Below are 18751 nucleotides of genomic sequence, written 5' to 3'. Positions count from 1 at the left end.
CATCAGACTGTCTCCTTTCCTATTTCTAGTGCCCAGGAAGGGGGAGCAGTTCGGTAGGCAGGCCTGACTGAGCAGCCAGCAGTAACCCAAGAGATACAGTGATGTTTGGAACAAAGACTCCCCCCTCCCCAGACATCTCCAGAGGACAGAAATGGTGCCAGCAGGGATTAAATGGGCTATCCCTCCAAAGCTCTCTTTCAAATGCAATCATTCCTTGGCCAGTACCATCTCACGCCATTGGACCACACAGTATGATCACAGTCCCTGTCTTCACTACGGCAGGTGCCAGAAAATGGAACACAGAGGCCTCGCGTCAGGAGGGAGCAAGTGCTGACTGTCTGTCACACCCTCCGTAGTGCAGGCAGCCTGCCCTGAAGGAGATATCTAAGGCAGGGATGGGGTCAGAGAAATAACAAAAAGGGCTCCCAGGTCCAATAGGCCTAACTTGGTGATGCTTCCATAATCTTCCCCATGCACTGGGAGAGGGGCACACATCACAAAAGCAACAGGACCATGAGGCCGTGAACACTGAACCATGTAATTCCCCCATGGCCTCTCCTAAACGCATCCTAATGGGGGGTCTGGCTCCCTCCCTGGGGGAAGGACGGAGGCCACTACAGAGCACAGAGCCATCTTGCTGAGCATGATTTTCCAAGGTGCTAAAAGCTGTAATCCACTCTTGGTGGTGGCATAGGGACAAGGCCGTACCGGGTCAGGGGACAGCAGTTATGTGTCCATCTGGCAATCTCCCTCAACAGCCCTGGTTTGGTCTTAACAATCAGTCCAGAGTGTTCGCCACGCAGCGGGCTAGGCCAACACTCACACCGGGGCCAGGAGGGGTCAAGTATTACTCTGCCAGTTTCTAGGTGTGGGGGGCAGGTGCTCAGTGAGCAATCAAGGCGACTCTGGGACGTCACCCCAACGGGTGAATACCACCTTCAAACATTTGACTGGGGAGCTGCTTGCTGAATATCTATTTTTTGAACTAAAATAAACATACCAACTATTTAATTTTTTTAAAGTATTCTGATGCCAGGGGCACCTGGGTAGCTCAGTAGGTTAAGCCACTGCCTTCGGCTCAGGTCATGATCTCAGGGTCCTGGGATTGAGCCCCACATCAGGCTCTCTGCTCAGCAAGGAGTCTACCCCCCCCCCCCCACCACCACCGCCTGCCTCTCTGCCCACTTGTGATCTCTCTGTCAAATAAATACATTTTTTAAAAAAAGTATTCTGATGCTGGAAGATAAAACAAAACCCTTGAGACCCCTGGACTACAAGATTTCTGAGTTTTCTGGCTTTCGGCTCTGCTAGTCTATGATTTTATGAAGGGTGGCTTGCTTTGCAGACCCAGCCCCGTGGGTGGGCCACAGACCCCAGACAGTCCTACTCACGCAGGGCCAGGAGCTCACCTGCACACCAGCCACTGACCACAGCATGCAGACAAGTCCCCACATTTATACAAGTGCTGCAGCCAAGGGCACAGAGAAAGTGCACTTTAACTGCTCCCTGGCAAGTTCGAAGGACAGGTTTCTCCTGGTATCCGAAAGTCGCACATTCCCATGGAACCCTTCAGAAGCAGGAATGACATATAAAGGAGCAATCACCATCAGCTTCCATGGAAAAAATTTTGAGCCTTCCCAGACCCCCAGAATAGCCTCTCTTAGGGCTTTTCTGATACTGCAGACACATCGTGGTAACATGAACAGCATCAGTCGAGATTAAGCTCAGATGCTCACAGACACACAGGTCAGAGCTCTGACACCTGGCACGATGCTGAGTGGGGCTCCCGGGGACGGGGCACAGGGTGTTACCACCTTGATAACAGCTCACTGCAAAACAAACTTTGAACACTAGCTTCGCTTTCTGCGTATTTTTGTAAAGGTGACAATCCTCTTTGGTTCCATCTCATTCCATTCCCTGGAAGACTCACGGGACCTTCTCTTTCTGTGAAGGACATGTTTGGAAACGTGTCTGTGGGACAGATTTTTCTGGGAAATCCAGTTCTATTTCAAATACGTTAGGGTATTTCCATACATGAAAATGAACTCAGAATTCCGAGAATCCTTTGGAAAAGGGAAAATCTTCCTTTAGATCTTCAGAAAAGTTCTTTAGAAACAGATCTTTAAAATCTTTAGAAAAAGATCATTCATACCTCTTTTCTTGACTATATTCTCAATCCTTATACACTGGATTTATTCAGAGTAAGATAAAAACCGCATACCATATGCAGTCTTCACAATGAAATGACAACTTATACTTAAGATGTGTCATGTATAAAAAAAAGAGTTAAAGTTATTAAAATAATTAATTAAAAGTATGCCAAAGGATGATGGTTTCCCATTCTCGCTGATCATTCTTTTTTTTTTTTTTCATTTGTTTCCAGACACACAGCCTAAATTGTACACCGAAAGCCTTGAATCTATCCTGCTGTCCTGAAAGGCTGAATATTCTAATTATGAACAGAGCACGTCATGTCACCGCTCCCTGCTGGCTACCCACACGGTTCTAAGGAGCAGCTGGCAATTTCCGAGTAAACCTGTGTGGACTACTGGCTCTGGGTGTCCTCACTGCCCATGGTCCCTCAGAGGAGCGCCAATGTCCTTGGACTTTCAGCTGCATTTTCTCTAGCTGAACCAAGCTTCCTCACCTGCCAGGGTGAGGGCCACTGGCAGCTGCGAGCCAGGTGTGGGTTCAAATTCCACTTACTAGCCGGGGAGCTCAACCTAAGTTTTGCAGCTACTTTCCCATCTGTAAAATGGGCGACCTACCCACTACCTTAAAGGGGTCATGAGAATGAGGGGAGGTTCAACAGATCTGCCCTATAGGCTGAGCCCTAACAGAGGCCAGCACCCCACAGGCACTCCTCGCCCACAGGGTCCGGGTCCTCTGCAGCACCCACTGCAGCCTGGCACCGCACAGCCTCCAGACTGCAGGGCACCCTGCTGAGCGCTCAGAGTCCAGATGGGCTATGTCCACTAAGAACGAGAGCAGCAAAGTTAGAGTTGTGAAAATCAGGCACTTTGGGGTGGGAACCCCAAAGAGGGTCTGATTTGCCCCAGACCAGGCCATTCCCACAGAGGCCAACCCTGACCACCCCCCAACCAGGCCACACCCAAAGGGCCGACACTGACTCCCTAAGACCAAGTCACACCAGAAGGGTCAACCCTGACCCCCCAAGGCCAGGCCACTCCCAGAGGGTCAACCCCATGTGGGCAGGAGGTGCTCAGACCCACTCTTTCTGGTAGCTAAGACAAAATCCTGAGTAAAAGATTTGTTTCGATGATGTGAATGTTTACATTCTCACAGTCTTCACAGGGTGGTGTTTATTTTCCTTTGTTTTGTCCTTATTTTCATCTCCAGATAGGATTGTGGGTAACAATTTCTCTTCCTTCCTACGCACGTGTGTTTTCTTACTGTCTGTTCCTGCCACAGAGCAGGAACACAAACACCTCTCAACCACAGGAAATGCAGCCATGTTTCTTTCCTCTTCCTCACCAAGGGTCCAGACTAAAGACAGAGAGAGAACCCCAGCGGGGCCCGGTCTTGGACCCAGGGCTTTCCCTCAAGGGAGCATAGTGTTTGTAAGTGTTTGTAAGACAAACACTAGGGGAGGGATGGTGGGAAGCCCGTGCTGTGCCTTCCTCACAGGCCTCTTTAGAGCTGTGATTCAGGCAAGGTCCCAGCGACCTCTGTCCCAGCCCACCACCCTTGACCACGCTGTCCCCACATGAAGAGACATAACCTCCACTTGTCCGCTGGGCCACCGCCAGAACTAGAAATGGTCTGGTCCCTCCCTGACGCAACGGCCAGGTCTAAGGAGCAGGAGCAGTGCTACTGCAGCACAGCGCGTCACAAGTACCAACTCACCACGAGGGGCAGGTGGCATTTCCGGACAGCAGTGACCAGAACACTCCTCAGGCAGACGCGAGTCCCTGGGCAGGTGTGCTGAGCAGTGTGATGAAACTGGAGGGATCTACAGATACCAGGTGCTATCCGCCTAGACCCCAAGCTCCTCAAAAAGCACAGAGCCTTGCTTCCCCAAGGCTTTCTCAGACCTAGCACCATCCATGCACTGCTCCCACACGCAGAGCCCTCAGCGTCCCAGAGAGAACCCAGTACTGACTTGACCACCGTGTGACTCTCCCATCCACGCAACAATCGTCTGTTCGGGCCTCCTGTACGTGAAGCACATGCCAGACATTCCACAGCAGAGGCAGTAGTCCGGGGAGTGACTGTCCTTCCCAAGGACGGCCCCTGCTATGCAGGGACACCCTTGTGTCGGCACTCTTATCAGGGACACGTGGGCAGAGACCAACTGTATACACAAGGAACTTTTTTTTTTTAAGATTTTATTTATTTGACAGAGAGAGATCACAGGTAGATAGAGAGGCAGGCAGAGAGAGAGAGAGGGAAGCAGGCTCCCTGCTGAGCAGACAGCCCGATGTGGGACTCGATCCCAGGACCCCGAGATCATGACCTGAGCCAAAGGCAGCGGCTTAACCCACTGAGCCACCCAGGCGCCCCACACAAGGAGCTTCTAACGGGAACGTGACTTTGCAGTTTTCCGGGCAATGCTGCCTCTGCCATTAACCTCCCAAGACCTCTGTGGGCAGAAAGGTAAATGCTGACAGATCCAGACTTTTCGAGCTGCTATATCCCTGAGCTCGTGAGCCGGCTGACGTGGGCAACTGCAGCACTGGTTTGTGTTTGAAGAAAGCACCCTGGCTAGTGCCCGCGTGGGCGGCACAGTTCCTGGCATACAGTCAGTGCTCAATAAATGCTCTACTATTACGAAATACCACGATTACCGTGAGCACCTACCCTGAGGAAGCAGGTGTTCCCCAGAGACTCACCAGACTCTTTAAATAAAAACTAAGCGATCAATTAAAATGTCCTATTTGCCCACCAGCTTTACCCTATGTAAGAACTAAGAAATACAAGACTGAAAGCACCAGTACACAGCTGAGAAGCACAACAGTCTTCAAACTTATTCTGTAGTAAAATGCAACACGTGTCCCCTCAAGCCTTCACGTTCGTTTTCTCAAGCACCAACATATCCAAAGGCTGTTCTCCACATCTCAGAGACCTTCCCAAACTGTGGCATCAAGTATTCTGGGTTCAAGACCGATAAAGAAATGTTCTTTCCAGAGCTCATTTATGCCTCTTAAAATAAATAGATAATCACAAGCCGGTGGCCCAAAGTAGCTTAGAAAGCAATTAGTTTTTCCTCTGGCTGAGAGAGAAGACAGAATAAATAAACACCTCCATTGGCACAGTATCCTGTGTCTCTAATGTTGGTATTTCATTAAAAATATGAGGAAAAAAGCTCCCAATAACTCTGAGAGAAAAAAAAATGCTCGGGGACTCTCAGTGGCAGGCACATCGACATGTCTCTTCTGTCATACAAAACACAGGACTGTCTGAATCTGAGCTGGCCTGCACGCAGGACCCTCGGCCTCAGAATGCTGCTCCCAGGGACAGACATTCAAATCCCCAGGTCCTAGGAGCACAGGCCACACCAGCTGACTCCAGTCTGCAATGATTTGACCTCATGCCCTTCCCTTCCCCAACCAGAGGGCACGTCTGTGAGGGTATCCAAAAGCTGGTCCAAGCTCAGGGATGGTGACCGAAAAAAAGACGGGTTAGTCTGGGCCCTCGCCTGCAGTCACAGTACTGTGACAGAGGGGTCACAGGTCCAAGGCACACGGAGGCGGAGCCAGGGTGCCTGACACTCCACTTCTCAGTCTCGTGGGCTCCTTCTGTTACAGCATGTGGGTGAGCAGATCCACAACATGACGTCATCCATGGGAGAAGCCCCCCAGTGTGGCAATATATAATTAAGAAATCAGGAAACAGTAGCAAATAACTATAAATAATCCCTAGAAAGATTCAAATTAAAGAAATCACAAACTCATTTTTATACCTATTAAATAAGTCCCCAAAAAGTAAAATAATAATAATAATAATAAAGTTCACTGATTTGGAGGCTTCAGGAAAACAGCACTTACTAACTGCTGGTGGGCAATCAGGCAATAGAGAAATGTACCTTCAGAGCCACGCAACAGCACTCCACACTGAAACATTTATCTCCACAGGAGATTGTTTTTAAAAAAAAGGACATACACAGGAAAAGCTGTTGATAACACTACTCATTTACAGAAGTGGGAAACTAAGCTTCCCCAGTCACCACTGTCAGGCGGACTTAATCACGGCATTTCATTGCCATATGGCCGCTCTGCGTTTGATGGAACAGGCGTTCCGCGCGTCTACACCCCAAGCCCCCAGAACCCGGTTCAATACCTGCTTCATGTAGGCATAGCACATGGTCTCGGCAACGCGCTTCCCTTCATCGTAGCAGGCTCGGGGTCCGATTGGATTTACGTGGCCCCAGTAATCCTCACTCTGAGGGTGGACTTCAGGATCTAGGAGTATGGAAAAGTGAGACTGTGTTCATCAGGTTCATATGCATTCTCAACGAAGAATATTTATGATGCTCAAGATTGTTCTAGAAAGACCAAGGTAAACATTTACAGATGGGGAGATACCTATCAGTGTGGGATAGTCCATTCTCCCAAGTTCCAGAGTGACATGCTGCTCTTACCTCTCATATTAACTAAGGATGGTGTTTTACATGGAAAAAAAATAAATTAAAAGACCAAGATCTCTCAAATTCAAGCTTCTCCTCCCTCCTGTAAATTGTTCTTAACATTTAACAAGACTATAATTAAATGTAATCTATGTGAAGGGATATATGGTTCCACTTTATATTTATAAAATACATAATTATAGTAAAGCATGTACTTATTGAAATGATTTTAAGAGCATCTCTGCAGAACACAAGGACTTTCCCATGTGCCAATAACCCAAGAACAAACTTGAGAAGCTCACGGAGAACCTCAGTGAGACGATTAGTACCCGGGTCAATGTAGGTAGAAGGACAGAGTGCCAGTAAGGGCTGCCTGTTCCTTTAGCATACATTTTATATTTCCCAATTCCTGTCTTTCTGGTGTGTAAGTCAATCCCATTTTACAATGTGCCAAGGGAAGAGACTATTTAAAGAAATCTAGTAACAAATTCCTTTGTAACCAAGTATATTTTTGGAATGTGAATTAAAACCTAACGTATATGGTACATACGGCCACAGTTTAAATGTACAATTCTTTGCCAAGAAATCTGGACAATGTACAGGGACTCTACATTATACATTCAGTTCTTGCTAATCTTAAAGCCAAAATCTGACTACAGCTCATGGGGACAACAGGACCCACGCAGGCCAGAGACGTAAACGCAGAGATGCCCGAGCCAGCCAGCCCCCTGCAGTGTGATGGCATCGAGGCACAGATTCAGACCTCTCTAGCCGCTGCTGTGGTTTAAAATTCTCTTAAGAAGGGGGCATAGTTTTCCTGCGGGATCAGAGGGAGGATCCATGGGGAATATTTCCCCAGAGAAGAAAACCAGTGACTTAATTTCACACAGATGTAACAGATGATGGAGAGCAGACCTTTTCTGGGGATTTCTGACAAGAACTGGGCCTCCTAGACTCCAAAGAGACCATCCTAAATTTAGCAAATGGCAAGAAACAGAAGATCAGACACACCCCTGCCTCTGCCCCTCGATGGGCACCCCCGGGCTGAGGTGTCCAGATGCTCAAGGTTAAAGAGATGGTTTTATAAAGTCCCCACATTGTCGTTATAAAAGATCTAGAGTCAAAGCTGATTTCCAATTTCTCAGCATGTTGTGAGGCTAACCCACCAAGCCCCCATTCCACGATGCGTCCATTTACTGCACTGATCAAACCCCAGAGCCGGCCAGTTACACCCTGGGGTCATTTAAGAACCTTAAGGAACACAAGGTGTCATCAAATATGCAGATAATAAATGAGGAAGAAGGCTGGACATGGAAAACATGCCACTGTGTCCTCTTGGGCCAATAAGAGGAGTACCTTCATATTTGAGCCATTTAAAAAGCTTCAGCCCTTGGAACTGTATCCACACCACTCCTCTTGTGACACAGGAGGCAAAGGCGAATCCTCCCATGCTCTATAAAGGGAAACACACCAATCCCTTGGGAAGTCTGGCTCTGGGAAGAACAGAAAGGCGGAATGCAAGTCCACTCAATACCTTTCCAAAATCAATGGGGCGAACAGGTTGGCGGCGGCTGCTTTTAACTGCCCAGATTTCAGAGTGGAGGATGCTGTCCCTTTTCACAGGGATTACAAAGACTAGAACTGCACTTAGCAGAATTTCTGTTTCTATAATTTTTTTTTTACTTGATTCCGTTATTTAAAAAACCAACACACATCTCTTGCTATTTTGTCCCGACTTCCTCACTTCTCCACCCAGAATAACGATGCGCAGCAGAAGAATTACACCATGTCAGAGTCCAGCTTCCACTGCGTCAACTGAGCAGTTCTCCACGATGCTGCAGCAGCTGGTCTGGGGCCGAACAGAAATCAACATGAACCGCACCGCAGCCCTCGCCCCGGTCCGAATGCTGGCCACCTTCACAGGCCTCACGGCTGGGGAGGTGCTACAGGTTGGCAAAACACACTCAGGAGTTTTCTGGCACTACCTACTTAAGAACTGTTCCAGAAATCACTATACAACAGGTCAGGCAATCAGCACCTCTCTCTGTGCCAAGTGAGCGAAGGCCAACCTCGGGGGGTTCTTGGTGGGTCAGGCTCACCACACCCACTGCTCACACCGAAGAAGAACAGGGATCAGCTAAACCAACTGGCAAAAGAAATCCCTGACCTGTGATCTCTGGGGTCCTTTCAGAGCAGACTGGGAAAAATACTTTGGTGGGTTCGTCCATGGTGGGGCCTTAATGGCCGGGGGACAGGATGGGGTCCTCTGAGAGTGTTCTTCCGCAGGAGGAAAAGGGGTTCAGCCCACTGAGAGCAGACATGGATGGCTGAGCTGGGAAGTCTCTCCACTGCCTTGCGCACCAACAGGGAGAGCAGACGGGGCCTTCTTACAGCGGAAGACTGGACTCATTTTTGCTTCCTTCTTCACCTAAGGGCAGCCCTGTGGGCCCAGAGCCAGTGCCCCTGTGGGGCCCCACCACTCACCTCCATACACCTCCGAGGTGGAGGCCAGCAGCAGACGAGCACCGACTCGTTTGGCCAGTCCTACAGAAAGCAAAGATACAATCAGAGAGGCTGTCAGCTTTGGGGAAACGAGGGGATGACATGGGCCTGCTCATTTTTGTAGCCAATTTATGCAATTTTTTAGTAGGAATCGTATCTAATCATTTGTGCACTGTGAACCATCCCCTCATATTGCACCTACATTGGCACCAAAATAAAAAAAAAAAACTAAGAAAAATGCAAATAAACCCTGAGAAGCACAGTATTTAGTCGGATAGTGGTAAATGGAGGCAGGGCCAAAAATGAGTCTATTGGTTTGGGAAGGTGGGGATTCAAGGTTCCCACTGATAGGCAGAAGGCAAGGCCTTTTGCACCCTCACTTCCACTGTCCCCCTGCAAGTTGGTCCACCTGCCACTTCAACAGGTCACCAGGCACCCAAGGATGCCCGAGCCAGTCTCCCCACCCCGCGGCCCCTCTAGCCTGTCCTCCTGCCTCTTTTGAGGCTGAGCGTCAATGGCTCCTTCTCCAAAGCAAGTTTCCACATTCCTGTGTCCAGCTTTGAACTGTGTCCTGCGTGAGACCCCTGTGGGGAGAACAGGCTAGAACATCGTGCTCTATGGTGGTCATGTAAGTATGGAAAGTCCTCCAGACACAAACTCCCAATGTTAAGCAGTTCCTCAGAGGCTCACAGCTGCCCTGAGTCAAAGAAACCCACTGACCTTTGCTTAACCCGGGGCCTCTCGAATGTACTCCCCCAGGGAGCCTGTGTGCACAGACATCACCAGACCGAGGGGCCAGCTGCGCTGCACGCGGAGCTGCTTGTGAAAGGCTGGGCATGCACACGCCACCTGCAAACACTGCGAGAGGTGGCTGGCAACCTAGAAAGGCCCCACCGTGCAGGGCCCAGGGCGGCGGGTGTGGGAGCACTGGGTGAGGGAAGTTAAGGAGCTGTGAGGACAGAAGACGAGCAACAGGAAAAAGAGAATTGGGCTGCCGGGCAGTAAGGATCTGGAGATCATCTGTGCAGATGCCACAGTGCAGTGGAATAAAAAATGTTAGAGGAACGGAGCACGATATGCAATGTATAGGCTTTATAATTTATACCATGATGACAGGAGTTTCAAAAGGAAAGGGTCCGAGCTGGGTGTTTTGTTTTTTGGTGATAAACTTCTGAGATAACTACAGATCCATGTAGTCATACAAAGCAATACAGAGGACCCTCTACCGTGTACCCTGTACTGTGCCCCGCTCCAGCGGTAAAAACCTGCAGTACTAGTGTAAGGTATCACAACCATGACAGCGACGCAGACACTCAGGACACAGACATCGCCATCACCACGAGGACCCCTTGCCGGCGGACCCAGGGGAGCCCATGTGCCCTGCTGGAGTGCGCAGATGTTTATGCAGAGACCAGACAAAGGAGTCTCACCCTGAAGAAGCTGAGTGCAGGCCCAGGGGAAGTAGGGAGCTGCAGAAGGGGAAGGGGCCCACCAGGAAGGGGGCGCGTGGGGTTCACTACATCTTTTCTCAAGTGCGAAATGATTAATGACAGTGTCTCTCTCTCCATTCAGGATATGAAGTTCTGCTTGGGTCTCTGCAGCCTAGCAGGACCGACCTCGGCTTTTGTCCCTGTTGTTCCTGAAAGGAGTTTACCCTTCCTTCCAGACTTCCAAGTCCAATCTCAGCCATGGCTCAAGGGTCTCTTCTGCCTGGAACTCTTCCCTGGAAAGGTCCCTTCCTCCTCCATGCCACTGGTGCCTGGTCCCCATATCACCTCCTCCAGGAAATGCCAAGGCCAAGTTCCCTGGCAGAATAGCCTGAGGATGATCCTTATCGGAGGACAGGACAGTGCCTCAGGCACAGTGATTGCTCCATGAATACCATCTTCTTAAACAGCCAGGGCTTCGAGGCCTCTCCCCTGTGGCATCTAGCTGGGGTAAGAAGGAGGCAGCTGGGGGAGCCAGAGAGTGTGGGCAGGGGCAGGAGCCGGCGGAGGCAAGAATGGGCAGCAAGCAGCTTTCCCAACATCTTAGCTCTGAGCCAAAGTGGGACTCTGTTTCCTCTGGTGGCCAGGGCAGGTCGCAACAAAGAGGAGAACAAATGCCCTTTCTAGACTAGGGAAATGAATCATTTTACTTCACGCAGAGCTTGACCCCCCAGAATGTTTAGTCTGAGAGATCAAAAAACCAATCTCCAGCTGCCCTTTCAATCCCTTGTCTTCAGGCTTCCTCGACTTAAAATTTAGTGCTGTATTTCCCAAAATCCACTTATAGAAGCTCTTTTAAATGTTCCCATAATTAAATCCATCTCCACTTGACATTTTAGAAAAGTGGTTCCTTTTTTCTCCTTTGCAACTCATCAGACCCCTAGCTTTTGAGACCCGTGTCAAACTTCAGATGTCTCTAATTTAAGCATTAATAGGTATGGGTCACCACAGCTATAAATCTGAGGCGTGTTGTTTGTGAACGCGCACAGGCGGCCACCTTTACGGTGTTCATGCTGTCACCTTTCGCCTTCAAAGTGAACCCCGCAGTTTGGTCTAGACGCGGGGACTCAGCTTGGCCAGCCCCACCATGTCGGCTAGTCTTTTATTCCTCCCAGAAGCGCTCCTGACACCCCGGTGTGTGCAGTCCACAGCGGCCCAACCCTGGGTCACAGTTGCCAGTGCCTCTTCCAGCCCCGAGGCCCACACACCGTGTCACAGGGGAAAGGGAAGAAGGATGCGTGGTCACAGTGACCGGTGGTCACTCCCAGGGGATTTAACTGAGGCCATGCAGACTGCTTACTAGGATGACTGTGTCCCCTGGCTCATAAGGCACTCTGAAAGAGCATGGACAGGGGATGAGGAAGGGGTCTACAGACCAAGAGCAAACTGACAGAATGTCAATGACCTATGCGTGGAATTGTCTAGAACATTCCTAGCAAGCGCTGCAAAATAAGGAAAGGACAACTTACCTAGCATGTTTAGTGTCCCGATGGTATTGGTCTTCAGGGTCTTGATGGGATTATACATGTAGTTTGGAGGGGAAGCTGGAGAGGCCAGGTGGTATATCTGGTCAACTAAAGGAAACAAAACCGGAAGTCTGTGATTTCCAAGGAAAACACTAAAAACATTCTGACGCCGAAGAATCGGGCTATACAACAGAGGCGTTTCACTATTTTTCACTTAAGTTGTCATTGTTACTCTTTCATTCTTCATAAAAACGAACCTGCTTTTGTAATTAGAAGAACTTTAAACAAAGACAAAAAGTCTGTCTGGGCCTATTCTCTTCTGATCAGAGGCAATCTGATTACTAAGTTGACTGTTGCTGAGATCTGACCCAGACAGCACAAAAATAGGAAGGAAGACCGATTTTCCAGACACTGAATGAAGCACGACTATCTAAAGCAAATGAGGTTTTTAATTTGTGAAGCCAATCTGACATAAAAGCACTAAAATATGCTTTAGTTGCCTGGTTCTCACATATTTTGTGTGCATAAAACCGGACCCTGAGATGACAGTTGGAGGGTTGTTTTTTTTGTTTTCACTGACATTATTTATTGAGGATCTGCTCAGTGGCTCATGAGCAAAGAGACACCCTGGAGACCAAGGCTGAGAAAAAGACTTCAGGCATCAAACGCCTGCCTATCTCAGGAAGGAAACAGGCGGAGATACAATGACAAACTCCAGCTCTGGAGGATCCTGATCTGATGAAGGTGACTGGGCGAGGGGTCTGGCCTCTAGGTGGACCCAGCTGTGGGGAGAGATGAGCTAGGAGCTCAGTCATGCTCAGGCTACTTGGGAATGAGGGTGCTGTGCACCAGGGACGGGAAAGGACAAGAATTTCTGCAGAGGCTCTGAAAGGTCTAAGTAACAAGTTTGGTATGGCAACAGCGTATGAGACTTTAAATACCAGAGTAGAGTATGGACTTGGCGCCGATAATGAAGACTGCGGAGTTCCGAGCAGGAGACATTTTGAAGACACAGATTTTGACAACCAACACCAAGCAGCAGATAATGCATCATAATTATTATCATGACTTTGAGGGTAAAGTGCCATTATTCCTGTTCTACACAAGAGATTAAGAAGCTTGCAGGTGGAGCAGCTGAATAATGACAATGTCTGGATTTGAACCCAGTTCAACAGGCATCCAAACCCAGAGCTTTTTGAGCATTACACGGTACTGCCATCAGTAGAGCTAGATCGGGAGAGTGGTTTTTAAGGCTGTAGATGGCAAAAGGACTGGGTTCTCCACAATTCCCCTCCTGCACAGGAGTTCGCTGGGAGCCATCCCCAACCCTTGTTCTCCAGGGTCAGACAGCACTGGCCATAGAGGAGAGAGGCTCCTGGGAAGCAACGTCTCCCTGTGAAATAGCAGGGATGAAGAAGCACATCTAGGAAGGCCATCCCTGCAGACAAATGATTCTGTGCCATGCACAACATTCCACTTCAGCTTGGGTGAGTAAAAACATCATCACCATCTCAGAGAGCCAAAGGATGGGGGATCCGAGAGAGACGCTGCTGCCAAAATGAACCCTCCTTGTACACGGCCTCAGCCCCCATGCAAGAGGGCCTGGGGGGACTTCCCTGGCCTCCCACCATCTTCCCAGCCAGGCACCACTGCTTTTAGGTAATGGCATGTTAGGGGTTGGGTTTCAGAAACGACAGGCAAAACAGGCCAATGGGGAAAAACAGTCCCCATGGTGAATTCTCCAACAGAACTTTCTCAGAACATCCCCTCCCTTCCCAAAATGTCCAACCTCCATAACCACATCCGCTCACCACATCACCCCCACTGAAAATCTACCATCATGCCCAGGATGGCATGGAAATCACTGCAGTACCTTCTGGGGGCGGTGGAGTGGCTTCTGACATACTCTCCCACTCAGGGGTAAGGGCCAGATGGCAGGTTCTTATCCTCAGATGAGGGATAGAAGTGGTCACTCAACATAGAAGCACGATATTCTAGGCTGTGAGCTTGGTCTCCACTTAATTCATGCTAATTATTTCAGTCTTTCAAGCCAACACAACTGGGAGGCTCAGTACACATGAGCCACAAAGATGAGGACAAGGGGCAAGACAGATGGTTCTATCTAGCAGATACTGTCTTTGGGAAGGGATTCTAGGTAGCTCATGGAACAGGCTCATGGAACAACCTGGTAATGGTTTTTCCTATGCCGTGACCATTTCTCAAGGGAGGCAAGAACAATCTGTAAAAGACTGTAGGTCTCATCTTCTAGATATTTATGAGGGTTTTTTGGGATAAGACTATTCAGGCCAACTCCTGAAGTGATTGCTTTGAAAAGTCTTCTACCAAAACCTCAAACAGTGATTTCTGTAGAAACATTTAAAAAAAAAAAAAAAGAAAGAAAGAAATCATCCTGAAATCCATATGGAATTCAAGGGACTCTGACTAGTCAAAACAATTTTGAAAAAGAACAAAGTGGGAAGACTTACATTTCCTGATTTCAAAACAATACCAAGCTACAGTAATCAAAGCAGTGTGTTACTGGCATAAAGATAGACACAGAGACTAATGGAAAAGGATATGGAGTCTAGAAACAGATCCTGTGTACATGAGTCAATGATCTACAAGGATACCAAGCCATTCAGTGAAGAAAAATAACACTCTCTTTAACAAATAGTGCTGGGAAAACTGACTATATGCAAAAGAAAAAAGTTACATCCTTATCTTACAATACACACAAAAATTAACTTAAAATAGAAAAAAGACCTAAATGTTACACCTAAAATAATAAAACTCTAAGAAGGAAACAGGGAAAAAGCTGCAGGACATTGGATTTGGTAAAGATTTCTTGGATGTGACACCGAAAGCAAAGACAATAAAAGCAAAAATAGAAAAATGGAACTTCGTCAAGTTTAAAAACTTTTCTGACAGTATCAAAAGACACAATCAACAGTAAGAAGGCAAATTACACAATGGGAGAAAATATTTACAAGTCATATATATGAGAAGGTGTTAATATCCAGAAGATATAAAGAGCTCCTACAAATCAACAACAGAATCGAAGAACTCAAAAAATGGCACAGCACTCGAATGAGTAATTTCTCCAAAGATGAAACACAAATAGCCAACAAGCACATGAAAAGAAGCTCAACATCACCAATCATTAGAGAAAGGCAAATCAAAACTCAGTGAGGTATCACTTCACACCCACTGGGATGGCTAGTGTTAAGAAAAAAAAAAAAAGAAAACACAAAATAGCAGGTGCTATAAAGGATATGGACAAAGTGGAACTTTGGCGCACTTCAGGGGTGACATAAAATTGAGCAATCACTATGGAAAACAGTATGATGATTCCTCAAAGTACTAAAAATAGAATTAACGTAGAGCAGGAATCCCACTTGTGGGTACATAACCTCCAAGAAGTGAAAGCAGGGTCTCCAAGAGATATTTGTGCAGTCATATTCATAGCAGCCCTATCCACAATAGCTACCCAGTGGAAGCAACCCAGGTGTCCATGGACAGACAGATTAACAGATAAACAAAATACAGTGCGTGTGTGTGTACACATACACACACACACAGTGAAATGTTATTCAACCTTAAAATGAAAAAAAAAAAAAACTCTGTCACATACTACAACAGGGATGTACTTTGAGGACGTGACACTAAGTGAAATAAGCCAGTCACAAAAAGACAAATCCTGTAGGATTCCACTTGTATGAGCTACCTAGAGTCATCAAACTCAGAGACGGAAGATAGATCACTGGTCCCAGGGCCTGGGGGAGGAGCATTATTGTTCAATGGGTACAGAGTTTCAGTTTTGTAGGTGAAAAAGTTCCAGATATCAGTTCTAACAAAGTGTGTTTTAACAGGACTGGCTAATACAACTGAAAATGGTTAGGACAGCAAAACAAAGTAAGATACTCATGAGCAGTAAAAGCAGATGAAAAGAGTATTAGTGGAAAAAGGGTGTGACTTTTACTGAGGCTGAAGCCAAAATGAATGGTCTGGGTTTATGTATCTGTTCTCCTCCCTTTCTCTACCCCGGGAATCTAAGAGCTAACATCAGGCTCCTGAGCCAGTCATTCAAGGTCCTCAATCAGTCCTTGTTATATAGCAGTTACCCCGTGAGGCTTCTGAAGGGGGGTTACCTGGACTCCTGGCATCCAGATACAGACACTCCCGGTGGGGAGACTCTGGACATATATATATGTATATATAGATTTGTGTGTATGTATACACACACACACACACACATTTTAAAGCCACATTTGAAAACTACTAATCGAAAAACAGAACCCATACTTTTGAAAGGCTAATCTTTCTTCGAGAAAACTAAGAAAACCCAAAACCTTTTGACATTGTTTATAGTCTTAACATGGAAATTCATTAAGAGTCTCTATCTTAATGAGAGGAAAGTCCTGTGAATGCTTTCTGACCGCCCTCCATCCAAGTCATTCTGAATTGGACCACTGCTAAAAATAAAAAGCAAACAAAAAGTTTATTGTGTGAGGTATAAGTTAACAAGCCAGGTGTCACAGAAAGCCACCCTTCTTAGGCTGTGTTACCCTCTGCGCAGCTTACAGACAGGACCGGTAAGAGCATGGGTCTATCCCTGCTCACCTGCTTCTGAGTTCAAGGACAACAGGTGTACGGAGCAGCCCACCAACTCCACATGCACACGTTGCACCTTCTCTCTGGAAAACCCCTCATTGCACCCCAGTGCTGCTCCCAAGCAGGAGGGGGCCAGATCCACCACGGACTAAACCTGGCCAGGCCTTCAGAGCTGAGCGCCACCCAGGAGAGCACACGGCCAGTGTGCCTGGCCCCTGGAGCTGACTCCCTTCTTCCCAAAGACCATTTAAATCAAGGGTACGGGTTGTGACCTCACAGAACAAATCACTTAGCACTGTTTTTACTCTGGAGGTGACAAGACCTGCAGCGAAGAAAGTCAGTGCCTCAGAGACTAGAGAAAAAGGGGACCAAAGAGCTCGTCCCTCACAAGTCCAACACCAAGCAAAAGGCACGAACACTTCCAACCTCCTCACTGTCTTCTTTGCCTATACAGGAGTCCACACTTTCTCCCTCAAGGCTCAATTCAGAAGTTGGCCTGTGGGGGGAGGCCTCTTGTATGCCCTGATCTGGGATAATCACCCTCCCCATCTGCTGCCCCACCGCCGGCTAATTCCCACATTCTGCCTTGTCCCGCTAGAGCCGCTGGCATGCCCTCCTCACCAGATGATAGTCACTGAGAACAAGCGATCCTTCTTCCTTAGGCTCTCCACATGGCTTTGCTCTCTGCAGGAAGGTGCCCCCACCTCGTCACCCATGCACACACATAAATGCAGACTCCTGGACAGATCTCATGCTTCAGAAGGGCTAGACAGGATTGGGGATCTGTGATGGAAAACCAATCCCCTGCCGCGGCCGGTTTTGGAACTGTGCTCACTAAAAGTGAGCTGGGTGAAGAGCCGACCCAGAGACTGGGGCCTGTTCATCCAAAAGGCTTTGCATCTGGTTTGTTGTTGTTTTCACATCTGTGGTTCAGCCTGACTGCAGCTTCCTGGTCATCCCACCTGGAAAGGCTAAGATGTGCCGTAAAAACTATGTCACACGGTCTAAGTAGCAACGCTGATGCATCGTGTTTAAGAAGAACCTGAAGTCTGGGACGCCTGGGTGGCTCAGTCGGTTAAGTGTCCACCGCTGGCTCAGAACATGATCTCGGGGTCCTGGGATCGAGTGCCACATGGGCAGGGAGCCTGCTTCTTCCTCTGCCTGCTGCTCTCCCTGTTGTGCCCTCTCTCTCTCTCGCTCTGACAAATAAAATCTTAAAAAAAAAAAAAAAAAACAAGAAGAATCTGAAGTCTAATGAAAATTAGTATTTCCAATAGCTCCTCTTTCCCACGAGAATGTGTTCTGCCGGGAGAATTAATGACTCTAACTCCGGTTCCTGTCCTAAAAAGGACCAAGCAACAGAGGCTGTTGAGTAATTATTTGGGTTAGTAATTGTGAAGAGGAGAGTGGGGGGGGGAGGGGGGGAGAGATTTAGGAGGAGTGTAAATAATCAGAATGAGAAGTGCTGCAAAAATACTGAGAGATATTAATAATAATACAGCAGCAAAGCTAACCCTCACAGTGGAGGGGGAATAAAGCCCTCAAAAGATGTCCATTTCATCATAAGAAACATACACCAAAAATGAGCATGACATCCAAAAATCTAAGTTGAAGGGAGGGAGAGGAAGACAACAGGAGAAAGAAAAGCAGAGCCATTCATTCGCTGGAGCTGTGTCCACCGGTGACCCTCCTGTGACCCCGAAACATTCACAAGGCCCATATGCTGTAATCATCACCAGAAAAACAGGACCTAAGCAATAAGCCCTAAAAGAGCTCGAATTAATGATCAAGGAAGGGAAATAGTAAAGCAAACTAGTGTTTTCCTTTTTCACAGAATTTCCTGAAGTAGGTCCAAAACAGCCTTCCTGCCAGAACACAGGACGTTATTTTTATGCTGGGAAGAGGATGGGCAAGGGGTGGGGTACAGCTGAGGCGCGCTCAGTCCCACCGAGAATCCTGAAAACAACGACCCTGCAGCTACACTAACCACGCACCAAATGCCCACAGGTGTTCAGGATGAATTTCACTGTGCCTGGAAAACATGCCAATGATACTTAAATATAGAAGGACAAAGGTGTCAAAATTGAACAACTCGAGAT

General features: G+C 47.8%; 1 protein-coding gene across 2 annotated transcripts in view; it reads right to left on the bottom strand.

The window, feature by feature from the left end:
• The window catches only part of UXS1 (UDP-glucuronate decarboxylase 1), a 90190-nt gene that overhangs the window by 20079 nt on the left and 51360 nt on the right, over positions 1 to 18751 (bottom strand). For both annotated transcript variants that reach the window (XM_045981367.1, XM_045981369.1), the window contains exons 7-9: positions 12045 to 12149; positions 9071 to 9130; positions 6301 to 6422 (exon numbers count right to left, since the gene is read on the bottom strand). In XM_045981367.1, coding sequence (XP_045837323.1) covers positions 6301 to 6422; positions 9071 to 9130; positions 12045 to 12149 — 287 coding nt within the window. The remainder of the gene's footprint in view (positions 1 to 6300; positions 6423 to 9070; positions 9131 to 12044; positions 12150 to 18751) is intronic.

This window comes from Meles meles, chromosome 16 (assembly GCF_922984935.1).
Source record: "Meles meles chromosome 16, mMelMel3.1 paternal haplotype, whole genome shotgun sequence".
NCBI lineage: Eukaryota > Metazoa > Chordata > Mammalia > Carnivora > Mustelidae > Meles > Meles meles.
Note: the sequence above shows the minus strand (reverse complement) of the source record. Positions and strands in the feature narration are given on the sequence as shown.